The sequence below is a fragment of the Pipra filicauda genome, unplaced genomic scaffold (assembly GCF_003945595.2).
Source record: "Pipra filicauda isolate LSUMZ 115617 unplaced genomic scaffold, ASM394559v2 scaffold68_size4259465_pilon, whole genome shotgun sequence".
Lineage (NCBI taxonomy): Eukaryota > Metazoa > Chordata > Aves > Passeriformes > Pipridae > Pipra > Pipra filicauda.
Genome location: NW_024104853.1, coordinates 2,270,830 through 2,292,701, shown reverse-complemented (window position 1 = coordinate 2,292,701; position 21,872 = coordinate 2,270,830). Strand labels below are relative to the sequence as shown.

At 40.3% G+C, this 21,872-nt stretch overlaps 1 protein-coding gene across 2 annotated transcripts in view; it reads left to right on the top strand.

Annotated features, from left to right (window-relative positions):
* Window positions 1–18,897: 18,897 nt before the first annotated feature.
* The window catches only part of HERC2 (HECT and RLD domain containing E3 ubiquitin protein ligase 2), a 108,729-nt gene continuing 105,754 nt past the window's right edge, over window positions 18,898–21,872 (top strand). For both annotated transcript variants that reach the window (XM_027726342.2, XM_027726343.2), the window contains exons 1-2: window positions 18,898–18,987; window positions 19,791–19,893. In XM_027726342.2, coding sequence (XP_027582143.1) covers window positions 19,822–19,893 — 72 coding nt within the window. In that variant the 5' untranslated portion in view covers window positions 18,898–18,987; window positions 19,791–19,821. The remainder of the gene's footprint in view (window positions 18,988–19,790; window positions 19,894–21,872) is intronic.

The following is a 21,872-nucleotide window of genomic DNA, read 5'->3' as shown; positions in this document are numbered from 1 at the left end:
TTTGTGCCCAAGCCCCATGGTGTCAGCCTGTTAGTGGTGCAGACAGAGGTGCATAATGATTATGTGAAGCAATTGCCTTACAGGCTTAATAAAGGTCAGCACTTTGGGGCTGAAGACTTAAATTCCAGTCTGTTAACTATGTTGAGCCTGTGTGAGCAGTTCCGTCCAATAGCAGTGTGTGTCCCATTGTGCTGTTGCCCTTTCCAGTGCTCCTCTGACCTCATGTTATCATTAAAATCCCTGTTCTTCTCTTTCAGGAGTCAAAGAATGTGAAATTAGGCTGTCTTCACAATCAACTTTTCATGGACACTTCGGATTCAGCAGGTCTAAGTAACTTCTCACAGAGTTATTTGAGATGATCTCTGCACTGATTATACAAATACATCTGGGAATACTTTGGAAAGTAAAGAAAGATGGGGCATTAATGTTGGTCTGGCCTTAGGACATCTCATCTACCCTTTTTGGATAACAAGGTTTGTTGGACTGACATTGATCCTAGGCAAAATAATAGGGGAAAAACTGGTATAGCATTACAAGACAAAAGAGTTAAAAGAGAAGAGGTTGATGGGAGGAGATTTGGAAAGCTTCCTTTAGAATTGGTTCTTCATCTTTGCTGAGATGACAAATTTGATAAGAGTAATTGTATCTATTTAATAGACATAATTTTCTTAAGACATTAGACTTTGTTTTGACCGCAAATTAGTTTTGTACAGCATTAGACAAGTACATAACAGACAAAATAGTTGGGGTGTAACTGATACCAAGATCATGAACATACAATAATATAGATGTCATTGTGTCACTGAATAGACATGATCCAGTGGGGCTCTGCACTATTCCGAACACGAAGATAATGAACCTGGTAGATGACACACTGTTGTGTTAAGGATACAGGAATTTAGCAGAATTTAAACCCCCTTGTATTCCAGCTGGTCCTCAGAGAGGACTGTTGAATGAACCTGGTTACACTCACCCTCCTATGGGAATGCACCCTTTGTCAGTGAGGTCACTGCCTCTACCTGTCCTGTTGGCACAACTCTCTCCCTTTGCTGGGCGGATCATGGTTGGACCAGATCTTTCATTACTTCTCTTGGGAATATGCTCCAGCAGGTCATCACCACTCCTAAACAAAATCAAAGAAATACATCCCTTTCTAACTAGTACCTACTTATTCTTGATGCTTTTCCCATTGAACTGAAGAACATCAATGCCCCCTTGCCATGAGGAAGGGATTACATGTTTTGATCAAATCACCCTTTGATTGCCTGTTGAGATGTAAAGCAAGATCTTAAAGTTGTTCACCTCTCAGACATATTCTTTTATCTCTCAAATAATTTACAAGCTCTTTTCTACATCACTAGCTTTTTAACATGCTTTTAAAACATGTTAAAAGTTTAACATGAGCTGCACTTCCTGTTTCAGTATGCTGTAAAGAGTACCTCATACTGAAATCCTGTTCTTGTTACATTGCCTATTTCCATAAGTCTTTTTTGCTCTGCCATATCAAAGCACAGATTTTTACAGCTTATGCTATACTGAAAAAATAGACTGGATGATGTAATAATTTGGAAATTAAGGTCTAAGGTCTACATGATCAACTTGTAGAAGTTATATTTGTTTAAGATGTGGAAGGTAATAATGTAACACTCTGGAAGCTGATCAGAAAACATTTAGTGAAGAAGAACTCTTGTATCTGGCCAGCTTTTTGTTGTTGACCTATGCAAGTGGGTAGTACAGTAATTACAGCCAGTTTCCTTTTAATCTGTAATTGCACTAAAGTATTTTATTCATATCCTTTTAGAACCAGCAATGTTAGGCTTTTCTGCTTAGACCTTTTCTGGTTCTAAGGCCTCTAGTTCGTTGCCATTTCTTAGTTTATGTTATTCCTTCCTGCTCCACTGTTTTCAGTAGCTTTGTTCTCATGGACTAGAGCACCTGAGTCACTCCATCTCAACTCCCAGCATTGTGGCCACTTTACAGCTTCCCTGAAATGCTGGCAAGTGTCTCCCTTCGTCCTCTGCTGCAGAGAAGCTCACTGGCCCTCAAACCTCTCCTAGGGTGTGAATGAACACTCAGGCCCCCAGCGTGTGCATCTTCCAGACTGCTCTCAGGTGACATTTATTCACCCCACTGGCTGTACTCCAGGCCAGTGGGAATTTGCTCGTGACAGACTCAGGTGCATTACGTGATACAGTCTCTGAGCCAGGGCTTAGGCTAGTCCAGCATCCCTTAAATTGTATAAACGTGCCTTGGATAGAGAGGTAAAAGTGGCCGTACTTGAATTCCAGGAAACTTATTTTCTAATAAAAATACATAAGATGAGCACTTCAGCTGCTCTTTTTGCATGGAGAGGCAGAAGACCTCTTGTACAAAAAAGACATTTAATTAACCACTTAAATGGGGTTCTAGTCACCATACCTCTTACCTTCTTGAAGCTAAGGAATGTTTTGGTAATTATAGAGGAAATATCCTGGTTTCATCATGATGAGATATCTCTAAGTGTCCTAGAAATTAACAGGTCTTTTGCAATGTATATTTATTTAGTGCATTTTTTAAAAAAAACTGATGCAGTGTAATTCCACCTCTAAATATAAGGGTAGAGTACTGACAATAAAAATCTGATTATCTGTAAGGCACACAGCCAGTGCCACAGCTCCTAAAAGCTTTCTTCTGTCCAATTACAGAAGAAAGGGTGGATAAAAATCACCCTCTCCTGTCCTTGATCTCCACAATGTCACCATTGTAAAGTGGATGAGTTCCAAAAGATGCAAAACTGTTAACCTTAATTGTTGTACAGTTTCAAATGCAACGGTTGCATAAATCTCTGGCTTTTCTCCCAGGCTTTGTTCCTGTACTACAATAAACCTATTATAAAACTGGAGAGGAGATTTTCAAATTCATTGAGATAATCTGATATTTTTCTTGTAATATTTTTACACACTGAGATTACAGGGTTTGCTTAAAACTTTTAGTAGTCTGGAATTGGTCTCCATGTCAGCCATTTGATTGCTGGAACTCAGAAAATTTTAATTGTTTTTTACAAAATACTCTGGAGGTCATTCATCTGCTGATGCAGTATACGGTAAATCCTGGTGAATATTTTTAGCGAAGTAAGTAATTTATGAGAGGTTCTAATCAAAAGATGCAAAAATAAAATTTTTCCAGACTTATCCATGACATAGCAGTACAGTAGGACAGAAAATGTTTGCAGAGTTTGAATGATATGACTTGTGAAGGCAGAATCTATAAAATCTTATCTAAGCACTTTCTCTTCTGTACAATCTTTTCTGTACTTTACTTAGCCTTGTTGGTGCTCTCTGGTTATATATTGGCTTTGGAATCTGTTTCAAAATAGATGTTTACATTAATGTCCATAACACATTGGAGAAGTCTGGGAATATAATATTAGTTCAGAATTGCAACTTGAAGAGAGGGGAAATACAAAAATAAAGCAAAATTGGTTGATATATTATTATTGAAGTCCATAACAAATTACTATACATTAAAGTGATGAAAATAGTAGAATCTGTGTGGTCTGTATGGATTTCTAATAGTCTTGAGGAAAATCAGGACCCAAGAGTTGTAATCTTTAACTTAGATGATGAATTCTGTTAAGTACTAAAGATGGCTCTACAGGATACTTTCATTACAAAAGGCACCGATCACTGAAAAAATTGATTGTTTCTTTTTTTACCAATTGGGTTGTTAAGGAAGACTAACTGTACACCATTTGTTATTTCTTCTCATGTCCAGGGTGGATGTGTCAAGGAAATACATGGGATGCTGCTGAGAGCTAAATTTTAATGTAATATTTGTATAAAAGGCAAAAATGTCTTACAGTGCAAAATCATATTTACTCTGTATCACCAGCACAGTTCTGAAACAAAACTCTGAAAAGCTAAACAGCAAAGCTGAATTAATACATGCAAAGTAATTTTCATTGGTAGAGTTGCTTGTTTTGTACTTTTCCCTTTATTATCATTCTTTACTTTGTTGTACTAATATTTTAGACATACTAGAATTAGTTTTTATTGTCCATTTGATGGTCATTAATGCTTTAAGGTTCAAATTCTAGCTTAATTTAGTCCAGTAGCAGCCCTTTCCAGCTAAACTAATCTAACAAGACTGCCATGTAGATTTAATAGCATCCAATTTACCAAGCAGCTGTAAAAGAACTGGGACTAAAATGATTTAGTTTTTGAATTAGACGGTGAAATATTAAAGTTATATTGATGCCCTCATTGCTACTGAAATGTCACTTGACTAGAGTCAGCAGTCAGCAAGCTTTTGTTACATGCAGAGGAATTAGTGCTGTGTTAGCTACTGAAATGATAGCTGTTTGTATAAATGCAAAACTTCCGTCCGTAAGTGGTTTTGACCACTCAAAGTATCATACGTGAAGCCACTTATGACAGTTATGTAAAGTAGTTGGAAGTCCGTTTGTTGCTCATTTTATAAAGAGTTAATGCACTGGCTAATTTTGCCTCCTTTGGCCTCTGTTAGGGAAGCCAACTTGCAGCTAAGACAGTGTGCAACTCTTCCACAGAACAGCAAAAGGTGCTAAGATCAGCTGTAACATATGTTTATGCAAAACTTTGAAGACAAGTACAGCTTACACTAATTTCTGAGTATGTGAAAAATCTTCCAGAATACATAAAACCATGTACATGCACCATCGCCTACCTTACTGTACTTATAGGCAAGGGATTGACATAGTGGTGAGGACGTTACCTCAGCATTGTCTCTAATACTCTGGACAATTGGTAAAAAGTGAAAAATTAGGGCACAAGTTGATTGATGGGCAATAAGATTTGCATGGGCAAGCCCTTTTAGCTCCTCTCTTTTGTTTCCAATTCAGTTTGCCTTCACCCTATGATAGTCAAGTTTTTCTCATCTAATCTGTGTTTATTCTTGTGACATCACTGCATTAAATGGTGGAGGAACTCCCTGAACTTTTTTGAACTGTGATCTGGATAACTCCCATATCTGCTACTCAAAAGGAGAGATAGAAGCAAATTACTATTAATTAACCAGACAATTAATAATGAAAGCAGACAATGCAGCCTCCTTTGTATTCAAAGACTAAATGAAGTAAGCAAGCAGGAAGACTCCAGAGAACAATCTGCTCTAATGCCTCAATCCAGCGTGGTTTCATGCCAGGGTTAAAGGTCAGAATGTTCTAAAATAATTTGTAAAACAGAGGTTCCTGGAGTTTCTCCTCAGGGCTGGAGTGTTGGAGAAAAATCCCACTGTAGAACAGTCTTAGGTAAAAGGTATATCCTAGTGAAACTCATGTTGGCTTGAAGGTCTGAGAAAAGAGATGATGGGGGGGCAGCCGACGGGCAGGTGATGATCTCTCTCTGGTGACCAGTGACAGCACAGAAGGAAAGTGAATGAAGCACTGTCAGGGGAAGTTTAGATTAGACATTAAGAAAATGTTCTTCACAGAGAGGTTTACAACAGAGAGGCTGGTTGTCTACTGGAACTCCTGGTTCCCCAGGGAAGTGGTCATGGCACCAAGCCTGTCAGAGCTGAGGAAGTATCTCAACAATGCTCTTAGTCATATGGCTTAGTTTTAGGTAGTCCTGTGAGAAGGGAGTTGGATTTGATTATGGGTCCATTCCAACTTTAAAATAACATGGAATATCTTGATATTCTATGGTTCTATAGGCTTAAGGGATGTGCTTTTTGCCTAGCAAGTTCCCAAGTGGTTTCAGTAACTCTTTTGTTAAATATATTGTCATCTTATATTTTGGAATTAAACTCTTCTCCTAATTTTTTTATGTACATGTGAAATACATTATCCTAGCTTGTTATTTACTATTAAACAATGACAAGTTAATGTGACAAGATGCATTGCATTTGTAGTGATATTTTTGTTGAGGTGACTAAGGTTAATAAATTTGTTTAAACTTGGGCAGCATAATTCTCTGCTGCAAAAGTATTCTGATACTTCAGGGAAGCTGTAGTGACAATTTCGAACTAGCATTTTCTGAACAGAGAATTTTACCATCAACACATAAATTGCTAACCAGCTCTAATGTAATGTAACAGGACTGACATAACTGGGGTGACTGCAGTTAACTTATTATCAGAATTGAATTTAGAAATGAGGTGGGAGTCCTGTGATCTTCTAATTAAAAAAAAAGGTATTGCATATTTTTTTTTAAAGATCACTGAAGGAGCCAAGACAAGATTTTACTCTCAGCACCATCTGTGTGTGTCCATTTTTTCATCCTTATTATCTTGCTTTAAAATTCACTTCACTGTCTTTCTTTTTTGTATAATGAGTAGAGAGGTCAATGTACTTCTGAGTGCAATTCCTCCATCCTGCTTTGGGGTAGAACTAGTTGCATTTGTGTCTATCCCTTGTCACTGACACTAGAAGTAATCCAAATAACTAACTTCGAGTGAATAATACTAGCTAAAATCAATCCTACCCATATTTTACTACAGTATAAGTGGGAGAAGAATTGAAGATCACTGATTATAATAAAAATTGTATGTTTCTAGAGGATGATATCTGATATTTTTGTATTTTATATATATAATCCTGGTGACACACCTCCAGTTACATCTAGTTTATACCACTGTAAATCAGTTATATCTGATTTACTCTACATCAAACTTTGTATCTGCAATTGTATTTCTCAGACAAGAAGTAAATACAACTGCACATTTCAAATGGGATTTCAGCTGTTTGTCCTCAAAACAGGAAGGAAGCTGTTTACAATTTGAGTAACTCATAACAGTAAAGGGATCCTCTTACCTATAAAGTATTGTTCATTAATACAATAATAACATCATTAATGTCAGACTCAGAACTATTTCATTATAAGTGTGACAGGCTGTAAAACTAGATTTACCTTTTGGCTCTGCTTTCAAATGTAGTATATGACCTTCAAAGCCAGTTTTGATTTTCTCAGGTTCTCTTGAGGCTATGTTAATAAATAATAGTATCAAAGAGAAAAGAGAAAAAACAAGCAACTGGAAAGAACTTAAAATGCCATCAGTAATTAAGAGGGTTGATTATATGAGTGACAAAGACTAAAAACTAAAAATCATAAATTGTCTCAAATGTATGATGTTGAAAGTTAGAGTCCATCTGGAAAAGAAGTAGAAGCAGAAATCACTCTCCAGGTGGTGGAATGAAGATATGTATTTGGTGCTTTGAAATACATGTGTATATAGAGCCAAAAGTGCACACAATTACTGCGGGTCATTGTGTGAGAGGCGGGGAACCTGTAGAAGAAGAACCCTGAACTTAGTGACAAAGCTGGAGTCCTACCATCATAGCACAGACATTACAGCTTTCTATCACGGAGGAGTACTGAGTCAATCTTATAGCAGAGGTTTCATAAATGTTTGTTAAAATCTTCTACACTGTCTGCAAATACAGCAGTAATTTGAAATTCATACGGAAGAGAAGATTCATAGCAGCAATTTCCCAGGCTCCGATTTTCCTCAAAAGAATATGAATATGGTGAAAAGGATACTGAAGGTCTGATTTTTCAAAAATGATGATAACTGGCATGTTGAAATGGTGTGGATAGAGACACATCTGTGATCTAATTGAGAGGTGATGCAAAACTATGGCTCTGAAGAAAGCATTAGAAGATGGGTCCAAGTCCTCTGCAGTGTTTAGTGGTGTTAGTACTCTTGTACTGAAAGTGGAAAAGATAACAGGTGTGAATGCTGTTGGTTGCAACAGTTTATTGTGCTTGCAGCCAACACAACACGAAATCAAGAGAAGATCTAGAGCTGGAGCAAGCCAAAGCACACATTGTCCCGGGGAGGTTGTTTTCCTTCCTGTTTGAACTCATTAATTTTAGATCACTAATGTTGTTAGTGTCCCCTCCCCAAACTTTAAGAGCGCAATACACATCATCATGTCTGAAATGCCACACGATTCTCCCTTGATGATAAAACAGTTCTTGAAATTGTATTAAATAGGGTGGGAGTTGGCAAGACAGAAGAGCTGCAAAAAAATCCCTTTATAAATGGGCATGTTGGAGAAACCCAGCAGGGATTCTCCACAACAGTTTTTGCACCTCTGTGGAAAGGGAGCTGTGAACAGTTGCCTGATTCATTTAGACAAGTAGCCTGATAATATTTTGGGCTAGTATTCATTTAAAATATTAAATGACAGACCTAACAATTTGTCTTGATTCCCTTTCCTCCTCCCCCCACCCGGGCCATTTTTCCTGGGCTTGTGCTTTCATCAACCTGCCCTTGACCTTTCTATTCCGCTGCTAATGCCCCTCCCAACACCCTGCAGCCAGGACAAACCATGGCATAAGCTCAACGTGTTCTAACTTTTTTTAGTTTTAAAGTAAGTTTGGGGGTTTTTTCCCCATGAAGCATTTTTGTATGAAAGGATACCATATGGCTCTAGGTTAACAAATCCTTTATAGAAGTACTGCTTCCTTTCCTGCTTAAATGAATAAAAGCTCCTACCAACATTCATAAAGGGTTTCCCTATATAGTAAGCAATGTATAAAAGCCAAAGTAGTTTTGGCCACCTTTCAGGCTTTAGGAGAAACTCAATACTCAGTAGGTTTTAAATTGAAAGAATTAAAATTAGCATCATGCTTCCTTCTTATATATTACGAGATTTTTCTTATGCTCTGATTCTTAGCTGAAGGATACTGTTCTCATCTCTATCTAGTAAAGTTTCCTTGTATTGCATCCACCTACCCTAACTAAAGGGCATGAGAATTTTTTATTTTTAAGATCTAATGAATGTAATGCTTTTTCTCATTTTGGTGAATCACTTCCATTTTGTTTTTAAGTCTTCTGCAATGACCTATGCTTTGCATACTAACTTATCAAAAAAATGCAACATTCTTGTTTATGTGCTTAAACTCAAAATTTGAAATGTTCTTGCTGCTGAAAGTGCCTGCTGAACACCCCTCCCTCATTTTAAGTGATTGTGAAGCAGGTTGCACTGTCCATTGAAGGGTTAATTTGTAAATTTAAATACTGCTATTCAAATACTGATAATCTATTTGCATGGTAATAGAATAATACAGAATCATTCTGTCCCAAATAAATAGGTTAATGTAACAGTGATGGTATATTTCAATTTTCAGTGTAATACATGTCGATTTTTACCACCCTTAGAATTGCCTTGATGTTTTGGTGGATTTTTAAATTACATCTCGATCATTTTGCAAATCTAATATTTGTAGGTGAACAGTTTTATGAATATAGTTTAGTACTGTAATATGAATATAGTTTAGTACTGTAATATATTTTTAGATGGTATTATGAGCTAATCTTATACAAAATGTTCCTGTAATTGAAAAGGCCTTTTAAATGCAAGTATTTTCTGCTTGGCTTTAAGTTAAGAATTGTATTCAATTAGAAAATGATAGAGAGCCTATGGAAGTTGCTATTTTCTAGTATGTGGAGGTTCCTCCTTTTTAATATATGAAATTACATATATTTTCCATCTAAATTGCTGACATATCCATTACTGTATGCCAAATGCTTTTAATTTCAACAGGTCTGTAATGGATATCTGAATACCTATGTAGTATTTACTTACAAAGGCTCATGAAGATCTGTCTAGTGGGCATACTCAAGCTGGAATTTCCAAAGCTACTTTGCCAGTCAGAGAACAACATGCATCTTGAATATTTTATGAAGTGATTATTTTGAATTGATAATTTAAAGAAATAACAGGAAGAGCCACAGAGAATTCATTACTATTGCTGAGTTCAGAGGTGTAAGATGAAATCAGATCAGACTGGTTTGGGCTGTAAAGCAAGAGACTCCCTAGATATAAACACTAGGCCTGGCCCAAGGGAAGCAAAACAACCTTTATTCTCTCTAATGAAAGATATAACCTGGAAAGCAGGTTTCTGGGCTTGTGTTTTTCTGAAAGACTAAAAGCTAGCATGGTTGGCATTGGGTGAGTAAAATAAGTGATATATGAGGCTGAATTTCTGAAGTTAATGAAGTTGATGAAAATGTTACTGCTTGAACAAGGACAGGATTCACTGTAATATTAAAAATAATTAACTATGCAGAATGTAATTAACAATGAATTCTAATTAGCTACCCGTGGAAATTGTGGCTTTATTGTGATGGGTTTTTCTTTTTTTTTTCACTCCTCTGTACTTTGAATTGCTTTTCCAACACCACCTCTGCAATTGAGCTGTATCAGCTGTACAATATACTGTGATTCACACAAGACTGTTTTTGCAAAAAAAAATTGTCCCAAGAGAACTTGTTGAAATTTGGGGTGTAAGCAATATTTGTCATTTAAAATCAGAGTGAAAAAAGAGGGAAAGGGTTAACCTAATTCTGTTTAATGGAGGAGCAATACAGTTTCCACACTAGAACTTGCATTACTACCCAGTAAAGGTAGGAGTGAAATCACCTTGGAAGTGTGGATGAATGTGAAGGATATAGGTTGCAAGGAAGATCTATCAGAGGAATAGAAGAGAAGCAGCAGGGCTGTTACCACTGAAAACGAGAAAGGAGCAGAAAGGCACGCACAGAGATGGAGGATCTTTCATTGTCCTGAAGAGGTGTGAGGAAAGACAGGATACTGATTGCAAGGGGCTTGGGTTCCTGAACATGGAAGCTGCTTCCTTTGTTTTGGTTATTCTTCTCCTAAGGTAAATATTATTTATTCAGTAATGAAAATGGCTAGTAGAAAGTACTATTGTGACAATTTAGAAATACTAGTGTATATGGTAAAGGAGGAAAATCCTTTATATCCTTACTGTCCTGTTTTCCCCCTGCAGAAAGCACTGGTGTGGCATAATAATACATATTTGAACCAATTTGAACCAATGGCATTCTTTGCAAATAATACAATAAAGACGTAATGGGCCTCATCATGAGCTTTTAATTGTATAAAACTGAAATTTTGGCCAACAGTTCAGTTCAGAGAGTATTAAATTAATAAAGGCTAATTGTAGAAATTTCTCACTTTCATTGAGACAGCCTTCATCCCTCAGGATTAAGCCAGGGAATTCTTTGAGACTTGTTTTAAGCCCAGAGTGGACTAGATTTTGCATTTTGTGGATAATAATACACAAAGGCTTCCAAACTCAGTGGGACAGCTCAACACAAATGGCTCTTGAAAAAAGAATTACAAACAAAACAGGCATTGTCTTGCAGGGAACAGCTACACACTGCTCTTACAGAGATGGTTTTGTTTCCCATTTGCATGCATAACAGTTATTGATATTCACTAATGAGAGAAAAAAATGCCCCACATTCCACTGCTGTTATAACTAGAATGGATTCCCTAGAGCTCACACATTTAAAATAATTACTAATTAGTAAAGATTTCATGCTGACACTGAGAAGACCTGCAGGTAGGACTACATACTATTTTTATGTAAACATATACTTGCTTATTTTTGGCTCTTTTTGATGAAAAAAAAAGTTGTTCTTACCATTTGTTCATTGGCTTTTAAGGTTTTGCATTTAGTTACTTGAGAATGCAATTGCCTCAATTTTTGACACTGATCTTAGCAATACTTATGAACCCATTGTCACAAATGAAATGAAGAGAAATATGGTACTGCCCACATTGTCCAAAGATACTTCTCTTTCTTCTGCCTGTTCTGCTTTAGATTGCTGTGAAAAGATTTACCTTATTCAATTAGTATCTGTCCTTCCCCATCTCCGTAGGCCTGCCTGACAGTGCTATAAATTGGCACTGACTGCATGGGGTTGAAGGTCCCATTCATGCCACCAACCCTATGTTCTTCAGCCTTCTGTGGTTTACACAGTTCCCATGTGCATCGACATCCTTCTTTTCCTCTGCATCCTGCACCTTTACAGTGCCTTGCCTCTTGTAGAAGCCAGTGTGACGACTCTGCCACATTTACAACAAAAGAATGGTCTCCTGCCCAGAAGCAGACATTTTAAAGTACTCTGTATTGTTTGAAGGTGTTCTAAGAAGTAGACTAGAAAATGTGACCCCTTAGTTTTAGTGTACCTTTCATTCTGATGTATTTACTTTTTGATTTAATCTAATAGAGTGAATAGACCTAGAACATGCCTAGAAGTGTATACAAGTAAATGAGTGACTGTGTCTGACCACAGAAACTAGATTTTTCATGTCCAACCATTTCTGTGGAGGAAGTAAGAAAGAGGTGCACAGATTTTGGCAGACTTGCAGTGAAAGCAGAGAACTGAAGTTCCTTCCATGTCACTAGAAGTCTGCCCTGCAGCTCCTGAGGATGTTGGTGTCTCTAAAACAGGGCCATCATAGAATAATTTGGGTTGGAAGGGATCTTAAAGATCATCTTGTTCCAAGCTCCCTGCCATGGGCAGGGACACCTTCTACTAGACAGGTTGCTCCAGGCCCTGTCCAACCTGGCCTTGAACAATTCCAGGGATGGGGCAGCCACAGCTTCTCTGGGCAACCTGTTCCAGTGCCTCACCACCCTCACAGGAAAGAATTTCTTTCTAATATCTAATTAGGGTGTGCATTTGAAAATCCATCAGATCCACTTAATGATTATCTTGGGTGTAAAGTAGGTTACTTGAGCAAGCTGGGGCAAAAAAGATAAAGGCTGGAGAACTGATTCACAGGATGATATAACCCTGCTTTAAGATGGAAATATCATCAGACGAGTGGAGCACAAGGCTTGGAGTGGTAACTCTTCAACTGTTTGGCTTGAACTTGCCTTCTGAAGTCTGTCAGACCCGTACATCACCTTCATTATTACCTTGGTTGGTCTAAAGTGACATGCCATTGTTATTTAAATAACATCAGAATAACAACTATTGGTGGATTTAATACTGCAAATGCTGTATATGAAGACAAACTTCAGGTTCCTGAGCTTTCAAATTTTATGATTATTTGTAAAAATAAAATTATTTTTAATAATGTTACCGAAGTATTTATTCATGTTGTTGGACCAGACATACATTCTCTTGGGAAAATGTGCTGGGTACATATTTTTATAATTGAGAATGCCATTTGAGATTGCACCATGCTATTACAGTGCATTTCAAATGGAAAAAAAATATTCATCAGAAGTGAAATCTAAATCTGGAAATACAGAATAATCCATAAATTCTTCACAAGTATCTCTAACTTTGAATTTCCATGGTTACAGCACCCAAATATGATTTTTGTTGGAGCGAGTGCATACCTGCTAATTGGACCAGTGATTCAAATCTAACAAATTAGGTAGTTAGGTACTTTTCAAATTATTCACATCAAGAGTGCCAGCAAAGGCTATTGCCATTTGCTATTTAATAAAATTAAAAAAACTTCTGCACATAAATGTAGACTGTCTAAAGATGATCTTCTTGGAGAGCCAAACCAAAAATGGTGGTGAATGTTACACATGCAAAGTATCTCATTCAGATATGACTTGCAAATCACTTAAACAAGCAGTAGGCACAACCAGTGGGCACTGTGGTTTCAACCAAGTTTTCATAATTCCTTCTGGTTTGGGCTTCATACATGGAATATAGAAACATAAAATATCCTGAGTTGGACGGGACCCACATGCATTATCAAGTCCAATCCCTGGCCCTGCACAGGACAGCCCAAGAATCACACCATGTGCCTGAGAGTGTCCTTCAAATGCTTCTTGAACTCTATCACGCTTGGAATCCAACCATTCTTTGGGTGAAGAATCTTTTCCTAATATCCAACATAAGCTCCCCCACACAGCTTCATGCCATTTCCTTGGGTCCTGTCACTGGTCACCAAAGAAAAGAGATCAGTGCCTGCCCCTCTGTTTTCACTCATGAGGAAGTTGTAACTGCAATGAGGTCTCCCCTCAGTCTCCTCCAGGTTGAACAGACCAAGTGCCCTCAGCCGCTCCTCATATGGTTTCCCCTCAAGGCTCTTCACCATGTTTCTTGCCCTCCTTTGGACACTCTCTAACAGCTTCATATCTTTCTTGTATTGTGGTGCCCAAAACTGCACACAGGACTGCTGTTGCGCTCCGGATTAAGCTGTAAACTGCCCAGAGCAGTTACATTTTTATTTAAGACTTTTTAAAAGCCTTTTGGTTCGTTATAACCTCTAATTAGTGTCTGGAGAAAGAGTCACACACTCTTCTCTAAAAGAATTCTTTTTAATTTAGTGAGAAAAATAAGATATTTTGGCAAAAGGTTTTTACAGGAGTAAAATACAACCAAGAAAAAAGCATTTCACTAAAACATTCAGCAAAAAGACCCATTCCACAGGAAACACCCACTAAACCAATCCATACAGCAGCTTTAGTAAAACACAGTTCATTAATTTTAAGTTAATCACAAGAGAAGGAAAAGAGTAAAAGAAAACAGATGAAAAGGAATAAAGAAAGAAGGAGAAAAAGGAGAGAATAGTTACCAACAAGATTCAATAATTCACATGGTGCTGGCCGGAGAGGGAGAAGAGAGAGAAGAGACCACATGGAATCTCGTGTATTTATAGAGTTCAGTTTTCCCTCCCAGGCAGGATATCCAGTCAGTGCCTTCCAGGCCGGAGTGAGTTGGGCTGTAGCAGTCACAGGCTGCAGGGGTGTGGTGTGGCTGGGCTACCAGGCAGATCTGACTTGACTGACAGCCCAGCTGCAGGGCCTTCAGTGATGCCGTGTGCTCTGCGTGGGCAGCAGGCCTTGCCTTCTGGCTCTGTCCTGTGCCCTCAGCACAGGCCTTATGTGCAGGTGTTACTATGGACCTGCAGGTCTGGGCCCAGCCCTTCCCCACATGCACACACACACACACAAACACACAAACACACACACATAGTGATTTAGTTCTGACCCATATCAATAATTCAGTGAGATTCGGATCCAGGATCTCACAACTGCACACAGGACTTGAGGTGAGGCAGAGTAGAATGGGACAATCATCTCCCTCGAACAACTGGCAGTGCTTTGCCTGATTGGCCCTCCTGGATGCCAGGGCACTGCTGACTCATGTTCTACTTGCCATCAACCCCCAGGTCCCTTTCTGTGGTGCTGCTGTCCAGTGTCTCATTCCTCAGTTTGCACTGTACACCCAGGGTTGCCCCATCCCAGGTGCAGAATCCAGCACTTTCCCTTGTTCAACCTAATATGGTTGGTGATTGCCCAGCGCTCTGATTTGTCTAGGCCTCTCTGTGGGACCTCTCTGAAGGAGCCAACAGCTCCAAGTCCTTTATGAAGATTGTGAAGAGCACTGGCCCTAAAATGAAGTCATGCCAAACGCCACTAGTGACCAGTCACCAGCCTGCTGCAACCCCATTTACTATAACCCTTTGTGCCTGACCCATGAGCCAGTTGCTCACCCATTGCATGTGTTTATCCAGCTGAATGATGCGCAGACACAGAAGAAATTGACAGGCCCGTAGTTACCAGGGCCATCCCTCTTACCTTTCTTGAAAATTGGGAGAACACTGATGGACCTCTGCACCTTGAAAAGCATTTTCCCAGGGGACCTTGCTAACTAGTTCCCTGAGCAGCCTGAAGCCTGCTCTCCTCATATCAGGAGTTGAAGTTTTTCTGGTCCTCTTCCTCCTGTCAACAGAGATTTTAAACTCAATTGTTTTGAGGTTGGCCAAGATGGCCACCATTCATCACTCCACTCACAATACCCTCTTAGTTAACAAGCAAAAAGATCAAGGAGAGCACCTTTCCTATTCGGCTCCCTTAGTACCTGTAACAAAAAGTGCTTTAGGAATCTTCTGGACCTGTTTGTATCAGCTCTGTGGTAGTCCAGTTAACATCTGGCAAGTTGAAGTTCCTCCTAAGGACAAGGGTGGTTGATTTAGAGGTGTCCCTTAGTTCCTTAAAGAATAATTCATTAGTGTAGTCATCCTGGATGGTTGGTCTATAGTAGACTTGCATTACAATATCCACTTTATTTGTTTGTCCCTTAATCCTTACATGTCAAAGCAGTCTTTATCCCTATATAGAATATGTCAATATGACTACTTTCTTATATTTTCAGTCTGCCAGGTAAGCAAAGACTAAATATTTCCCATCCTGGCATGCTAGTTCTTGCTCAGCCATGCACTAGTCAGAATAGACACAACATGATACGCATGACAATATTTCCAGTCTCCTCAACTTAAAGCTTTTAACGTGTAGGCATTTGGGAAAATTTTTCAAAGGGAACTACTTTTGGTTTTGAAGGCTCATATTTTAAAGTTTCTAGGAGTAACTTTAGGAAATTTTGTATTTCTGTATTTTTATATAAATTTTCAGGCACTTCAGAAATTTTGTACAGTATTTTACTTCAAGTGCCTACTATATCTTGATCCAAGAGAGGTCTGTGGTAAGTAACAAGCTAACCAGTTAGGTCACGGTTGCATTTGTTACTTTGAAAATGAACGCTGGAGAATCAAATCCACTGTTTTATTACAATGCTTCTTACATAAGAACAACTAAATGTTGTGTACCTTTGCCTAAATGACAGCAAATGGTCTCAGTTCTGTTAGCATTTCATTGACATTCAGTCTGTGGCTTCATGTTGGCCAAACCCAATAATGGTCCCATCTGCCAAGTCTTGCTCCTACATTCCTAATTCGTTAGCAGCAAGAGAACAGGAGTCTAAGTATTGTGAGAAGCTTGACTTTTGTTTAATTTGAATTTCAAGCTACTGATATACATCCCCAACAAAGTTATGCTGAAGGATGATTATTTGCCTCAGAGCAGTTTCTCCCTTAGGTAATCAGTCAGCATTTGCCTCCAAATTCCTGTCACTGCCTGCTATTAGCAAGTCCCTGCTTTATTTCCCAGAATCCTTCTTCCTTCACAAGTAGTGGCATCACTTTACTGTTTCCAGCCTCTACTCTTTCCCTGATAACAGAAGATGCAAAGAAGGCAGAGTTACAGAATGCCTTCTTTGCATTGGTTTTCACTGACAAAATCAGCCCTCAAGAATCTCTGGCCCAAGAGATCAGGAATGTTGGAAGGATAAAGGACCAGGGCAAAGGAGTGTTGGAAGGAAGACTTGCCCTTGCTCAGGGAGGATTGAGTTAGAGAACACTTAGGCAATCTTGACATCCACAAATCCATGGGCTCTGAGGGGATGCATCCACAAGTGCTGAGGGAGCTGGCACATCAGCTCACAATCATCTTTGAAAGGTCATGGCAATCAGGAGAGGTGCCTGAGGACTGGAAGAAAGGAAATATCACATTGGTCTTCAAAATGGACAAGAAGGAGGACCCATGGAACTACTGGCCAGTCAGATTCACCTCAATCCCTGGAAAGGTGATAGAGCATCTCATTCTGGAGGTCATCTCTATCCACATGGATGACAAATGGGAGATCAGGAGTACTCACCATGGATTCACTAAAGGTAAATCATGCTTGACCAACCTGATTGCCTTTTATGATGAAACAACTACCTGGATGGATGAGGGGACGACAGTGGTTGTTGTCTACCTCGACTTCAACAAGGCTTTCAGCACTGTCTCTTGCATCATCCTCATAGGCAAACTCAGGAATTGTGTCCTGTGTCCAGAATGAGTGGACAGTGAAGTTGACTGAGAACTGGCAGATCCCAGAGGGCATCCCAGTGGCATGGTTGGAGGCCTGTCATTAGTGGTGTCCCCCAAAGTTCAATGTTGGGCTCAGTATTGTTTAATTTATTCATCAGTGACTTGGATGAAGGGGCAGATGCTTCCTCTGTAAGTTTGCTGACAATACAAAGTTGGGAGAAGGGGCCAATACCTCAGAGTACTGTGCAGCCCTTCAGAAGGACCTCAACAGATTGGAGAGATGGGCAGAGAACTGTCTGAAATTCAACAAAGGCAAGTGCATGGTCCTGCACCTGAGGAAGAATAACCCCTGGCACCTGTACAGGCTGACCTGCTGGAAAGCAGATCCGTGGAGAAAGACCTGAGGGTCCTGCTGGACAACAAAGCTATCCGTGACCCAGCAGTGTGTCCTTGGAGCCAAGGCCAATGGTATCCTGGGGTACACCAGGAAGAGAATTGCCAGCAGGTTGAGTGAGGTGATCCTGCCCCTCTACTCAACCCTCTGAGGCTGGATTGAGAGTGCTGTGTTGTCTCTCAAGAAGAGACAACTGAGAGGGAACATCATCAACAGATATAAGTATCTGAAGGGAGGGTGCCAAGAGGATGGAGCCAGGCTCTTCTTGGATTTGCCAAGCAATAGGACAAGAGGAAATGGGCAGAAACTGATGCACAGGAGTTCCACCTGAATATGAGGAAGAATTTCTTTACTGTGTGGGTGGTCGAGCACTGGAACAGATCACCCAGAGAGGCAGTGAATTCTCCCTCCCTGGAGATATTCAAGAACCATCTGGACACAGAATCACAGAATCACAGAACTGGAAGGGTTGGAAGAGACCTCTAGTGATCATCTAGTCCAACCACCCTGCCAAGGCAGGGTCACCTAGAGAAGGTTACACAGGAACACATCCAGGTGGGTTTTGAATGTCCCCAGAGAAAGAGAATCCTGTGTCATGTGCTCTAGGATGACCCTGCTTGAGCAGGGAGGTTGGACCAGATGCCCCACTGTGGTCCCTTCCAACCTTACCCACTCTGTGATTCTGTCATTTTGTTTGCCTCCGAGCTACTCCTCGTTAATGACCTTACTCCTCTGACCTACTTGAAAGCTTCCTTCTTTGAGAAATCAACAGTCAACAGTACAGTTTGCAGATGGCCCCTCAATTACTTAAGCAACCCAAAACATCTTTTTTGTGTGTTTTTTTTGTTTGTTTGTTTAATCTCTTATAGCATTCCAGCTACGAGTAGCTTTTGGTCTCCGTTATTACCGGCGCGGCTCCGCCCGCCCCTGCCCCGTTCCCCTCCCCTCCCCGCTGCGGGACAGGATGTCCCGCCTCCCGCTGCTCTCCCGATTGGTAGAGCGCTCCGCGGGCGTACCAGGAGCCGAGCTTAGCCCGTCTCCAGTAGCGAAGGAGGGACCGGCGAGCGGCTCCGCCGGCGGAGGGGTGGGGGGCGGGCGGGCGAGGGAAGGAGGGGCGAGGATTACCCGGGGCCGAGCGGGCGGCGGTGTAGCGACGCGAGGAGCCGTCGCCATCGCCGCAGCTGCCCGGTGAGTGTGAGAGCCCCGACAGCTCGTTCGGGCTCGGCGGGGAGCGGGGAGCGGGGAGGAGAGGGCGGCAGTGCCCCCGCCCCGCGGAGCGGTGGTGGGCGGGCGGGCGGCGCGGGGAGAGCGGCCTCCGCTCCCCATCCCAGGAGGGGAGGGAAGGGGAGGAGCGGCCCCCGCGCCGTGTGCGGCGACCCCTGCCCGGGCGGGGCTTTCCCCGCTCCTCCCGCTCGAGTTCCCGGCGACCCCCGCCCCGCCGCCCCCTCCCCGGGCTGGCCGAGGTGGGGGAAAGCAGCGGCTGGCCCCGTCAGGGGCGGTGATAGCGGGACGTGAGCGCAGGGGGTGGTTTGGGATGGGATGCTCCCGGGAGAGGGACAGCCCCCGGGCCTGGGCTGCCAGCGGGGAGGAGGGGGTGCGGGTGACCCTGATAATCGCTTTATGTTGGCCTGCGGCTTGCGTAATCTGCGATCAATTATTTATTTCATGCACCACTTACGGGGCTGAGGGGCAGCGTTAAGGCCTCTGGTGTGGCTCAGTGCAGCAGAAGGGAGGCTTTCTTCCCACGGGTGTGATAGGGAAGGGAAGTGAAGGCGTTTTTCTGGGTTCAGATAGTGTTCTTAATGCGTGTTCCTCTCCCCGTGCAAATTCAGGGGATGTAAGCGAGGGAGGTCCTTCTTCGTGATACATTTTTAAAGATCAAGTGGAAGCCATCCTAGTCTGGACAAAAATAACCTTGTGTGGTTTACTTCATGTGCTAGATTGTTTTTTTTTTTCCCCCCCCTTATTCTGTGGCCGGTTGGGCTGCTCAGCCAGCCTGGAGAGAAGGCTGAAGAAGGAAACATGTCTTCTGATTCTTTTTGTCTGTCTGCTCAAGCAAGATTTGACTCCAAATGGTTGAAGACAGACTTGCAGGTAAGAAGTTTGATGGTCGTATTGCATCGTGACCTTTCAGGTGCAGATCAAGGATGCTTTTAGTCTGAAAAGCTGACGAATAGAAGATTGCTCTTGAGTTAGTGTATGGGGTTTTCTGACTACACAGATTTAAAGCTGGTTTTGAAGAAACATTTTGAAGAACTTATTTTGAGCTGCAAATAGATCATTGTCTGTTCAGTCCCTTCTGCTTTGAAACAAGCTGGGCTACATATGTTTGTTATCTTTGCACAGTGTCAAAACCCTTAGTTAAGTATGTGGCATTTCTGCTAGAACTATAAATTCTTCATTTAGGCTGTTGCTAAATGTCTTGCCTGCATAGCAGCTTTAATGCACGGGAGAACTGAAGCGAAAGGTGATGGAAATCTAATTTACGTTTTCAAGAATTCAAATTAGCTTTAACTGTAGCTCTGTTTATATGATGGGTAGAGGCATCCTTTTGAATTTGCTCCTTTTGAAGGGAGTTAATTTTTTGTCAAAGATATGTGGCTGAAATGGAAGTGGTCTTTGAAATGTACCAGTGTTTGGTGAAAGTTTTCTTTTGTCTTAGAAGATGATCTGTTCATTGTATCATACAACTTGTATAAGGGAGGAGAATACCATCATGTTTTCCAAAATCGGGTTTGACAAGTGGAAAATACAGAGAAATAGAATGGTTTGGATCAGTTATATTTGTTTTAGATGAAATGAGTAACTAGATTAAGTCCTTGTCTCCCCATCTTCCTTTCCCCAGATGTTGCATATAGATCCCTTACCTTGAATAACTGTGCAAGTTCCTGCTCAAAACTCTGAAATTCTTGTTGGGATGTGCCAGCCAGTGTTATTCCTTTGTTACAGTTAATAATAATGCTACTGAAAATTTCTCAAAAATTCTGTCTTTGTGACTTTATCCCAGATATGTGCTGATAGTCTGAATGGTTGAGTTGAGCAGTTCATGTGGTTAGACAAGGATTTTTCCCCATGCAGTTGTGATTTGAAAGCAGTCTTTCTCCAGTATTTTACATCAAAGAAGCTAAATTGGAATCAGAAGTGACAGATATAGCCTAAGAGGTTACATTATTTACTAGGTCTTGTATGTAAATGCTATAAAATGACAGGGCTTGCTCTTGATTTGGCTAGATTGGTTCTATTTTCATCTTCTGTTCTTACAAAAGTAAAAGTTTTGATCTAAAGTCAGATGTTTTGTCTAATGTGGTAAATAAGCACAGTAAAAGATGTTTTGGAGATAAGCTTATTAAGAAATATGGAAATATTTTTTTGCTTCCAAGAGGGTAGCTTCTAGATTACAAATATATTGCTTCAATGATTGTTGAATACAGGAAAATTTTAGTTGAAAAAGTGACAACCTTTGTTTGTAACAGCTGCTGACTATGTGTTGCTTGTTTTTCTTCTGTATTATATGGGGTGAAAAATGTGACTATTCATGTGATTTGTCAGATTTTCCCTCTTATTCATAGTATCTTTTTTCTGCATCCCTTTGTCATGTAAACTTTTTCAATTGTCATTCAAACTTCTAACAGTTATTTTTAGTTGTGTGTATAAATGCAATGAAATATTTGTTTTTAATGAGACTGTAGTTAATGTGTTGTAATAATGCATTTTAATAATAAAAGTCTTAATTTGTAACACAGTTCTATGAATAAATGCTCTTATTTATAAGAGTTTTTTATGAGTAATTACAAGTTAGACTCTAATTGTCAGGGTACTCCCTTTGTTTTCTTCTAATCAAGCTGTAATCAAAATAATGAGATTAATGAAATAACAGTAATTGTTTGTAATCTGCTGGACACAAACATCACTTTTCTGGAATCTGAAGACTACCCAGGCTGCCTGGGTATAATATAATTTTCTTACTAGATTAACTGTTTTTTGGTATTACACAGGTCCTTATCACAGAACTCTTACTTGGATGTATGTATTTGGTATTTTGAAAAATCTGCATGTGAGCCTTGAATTGCATC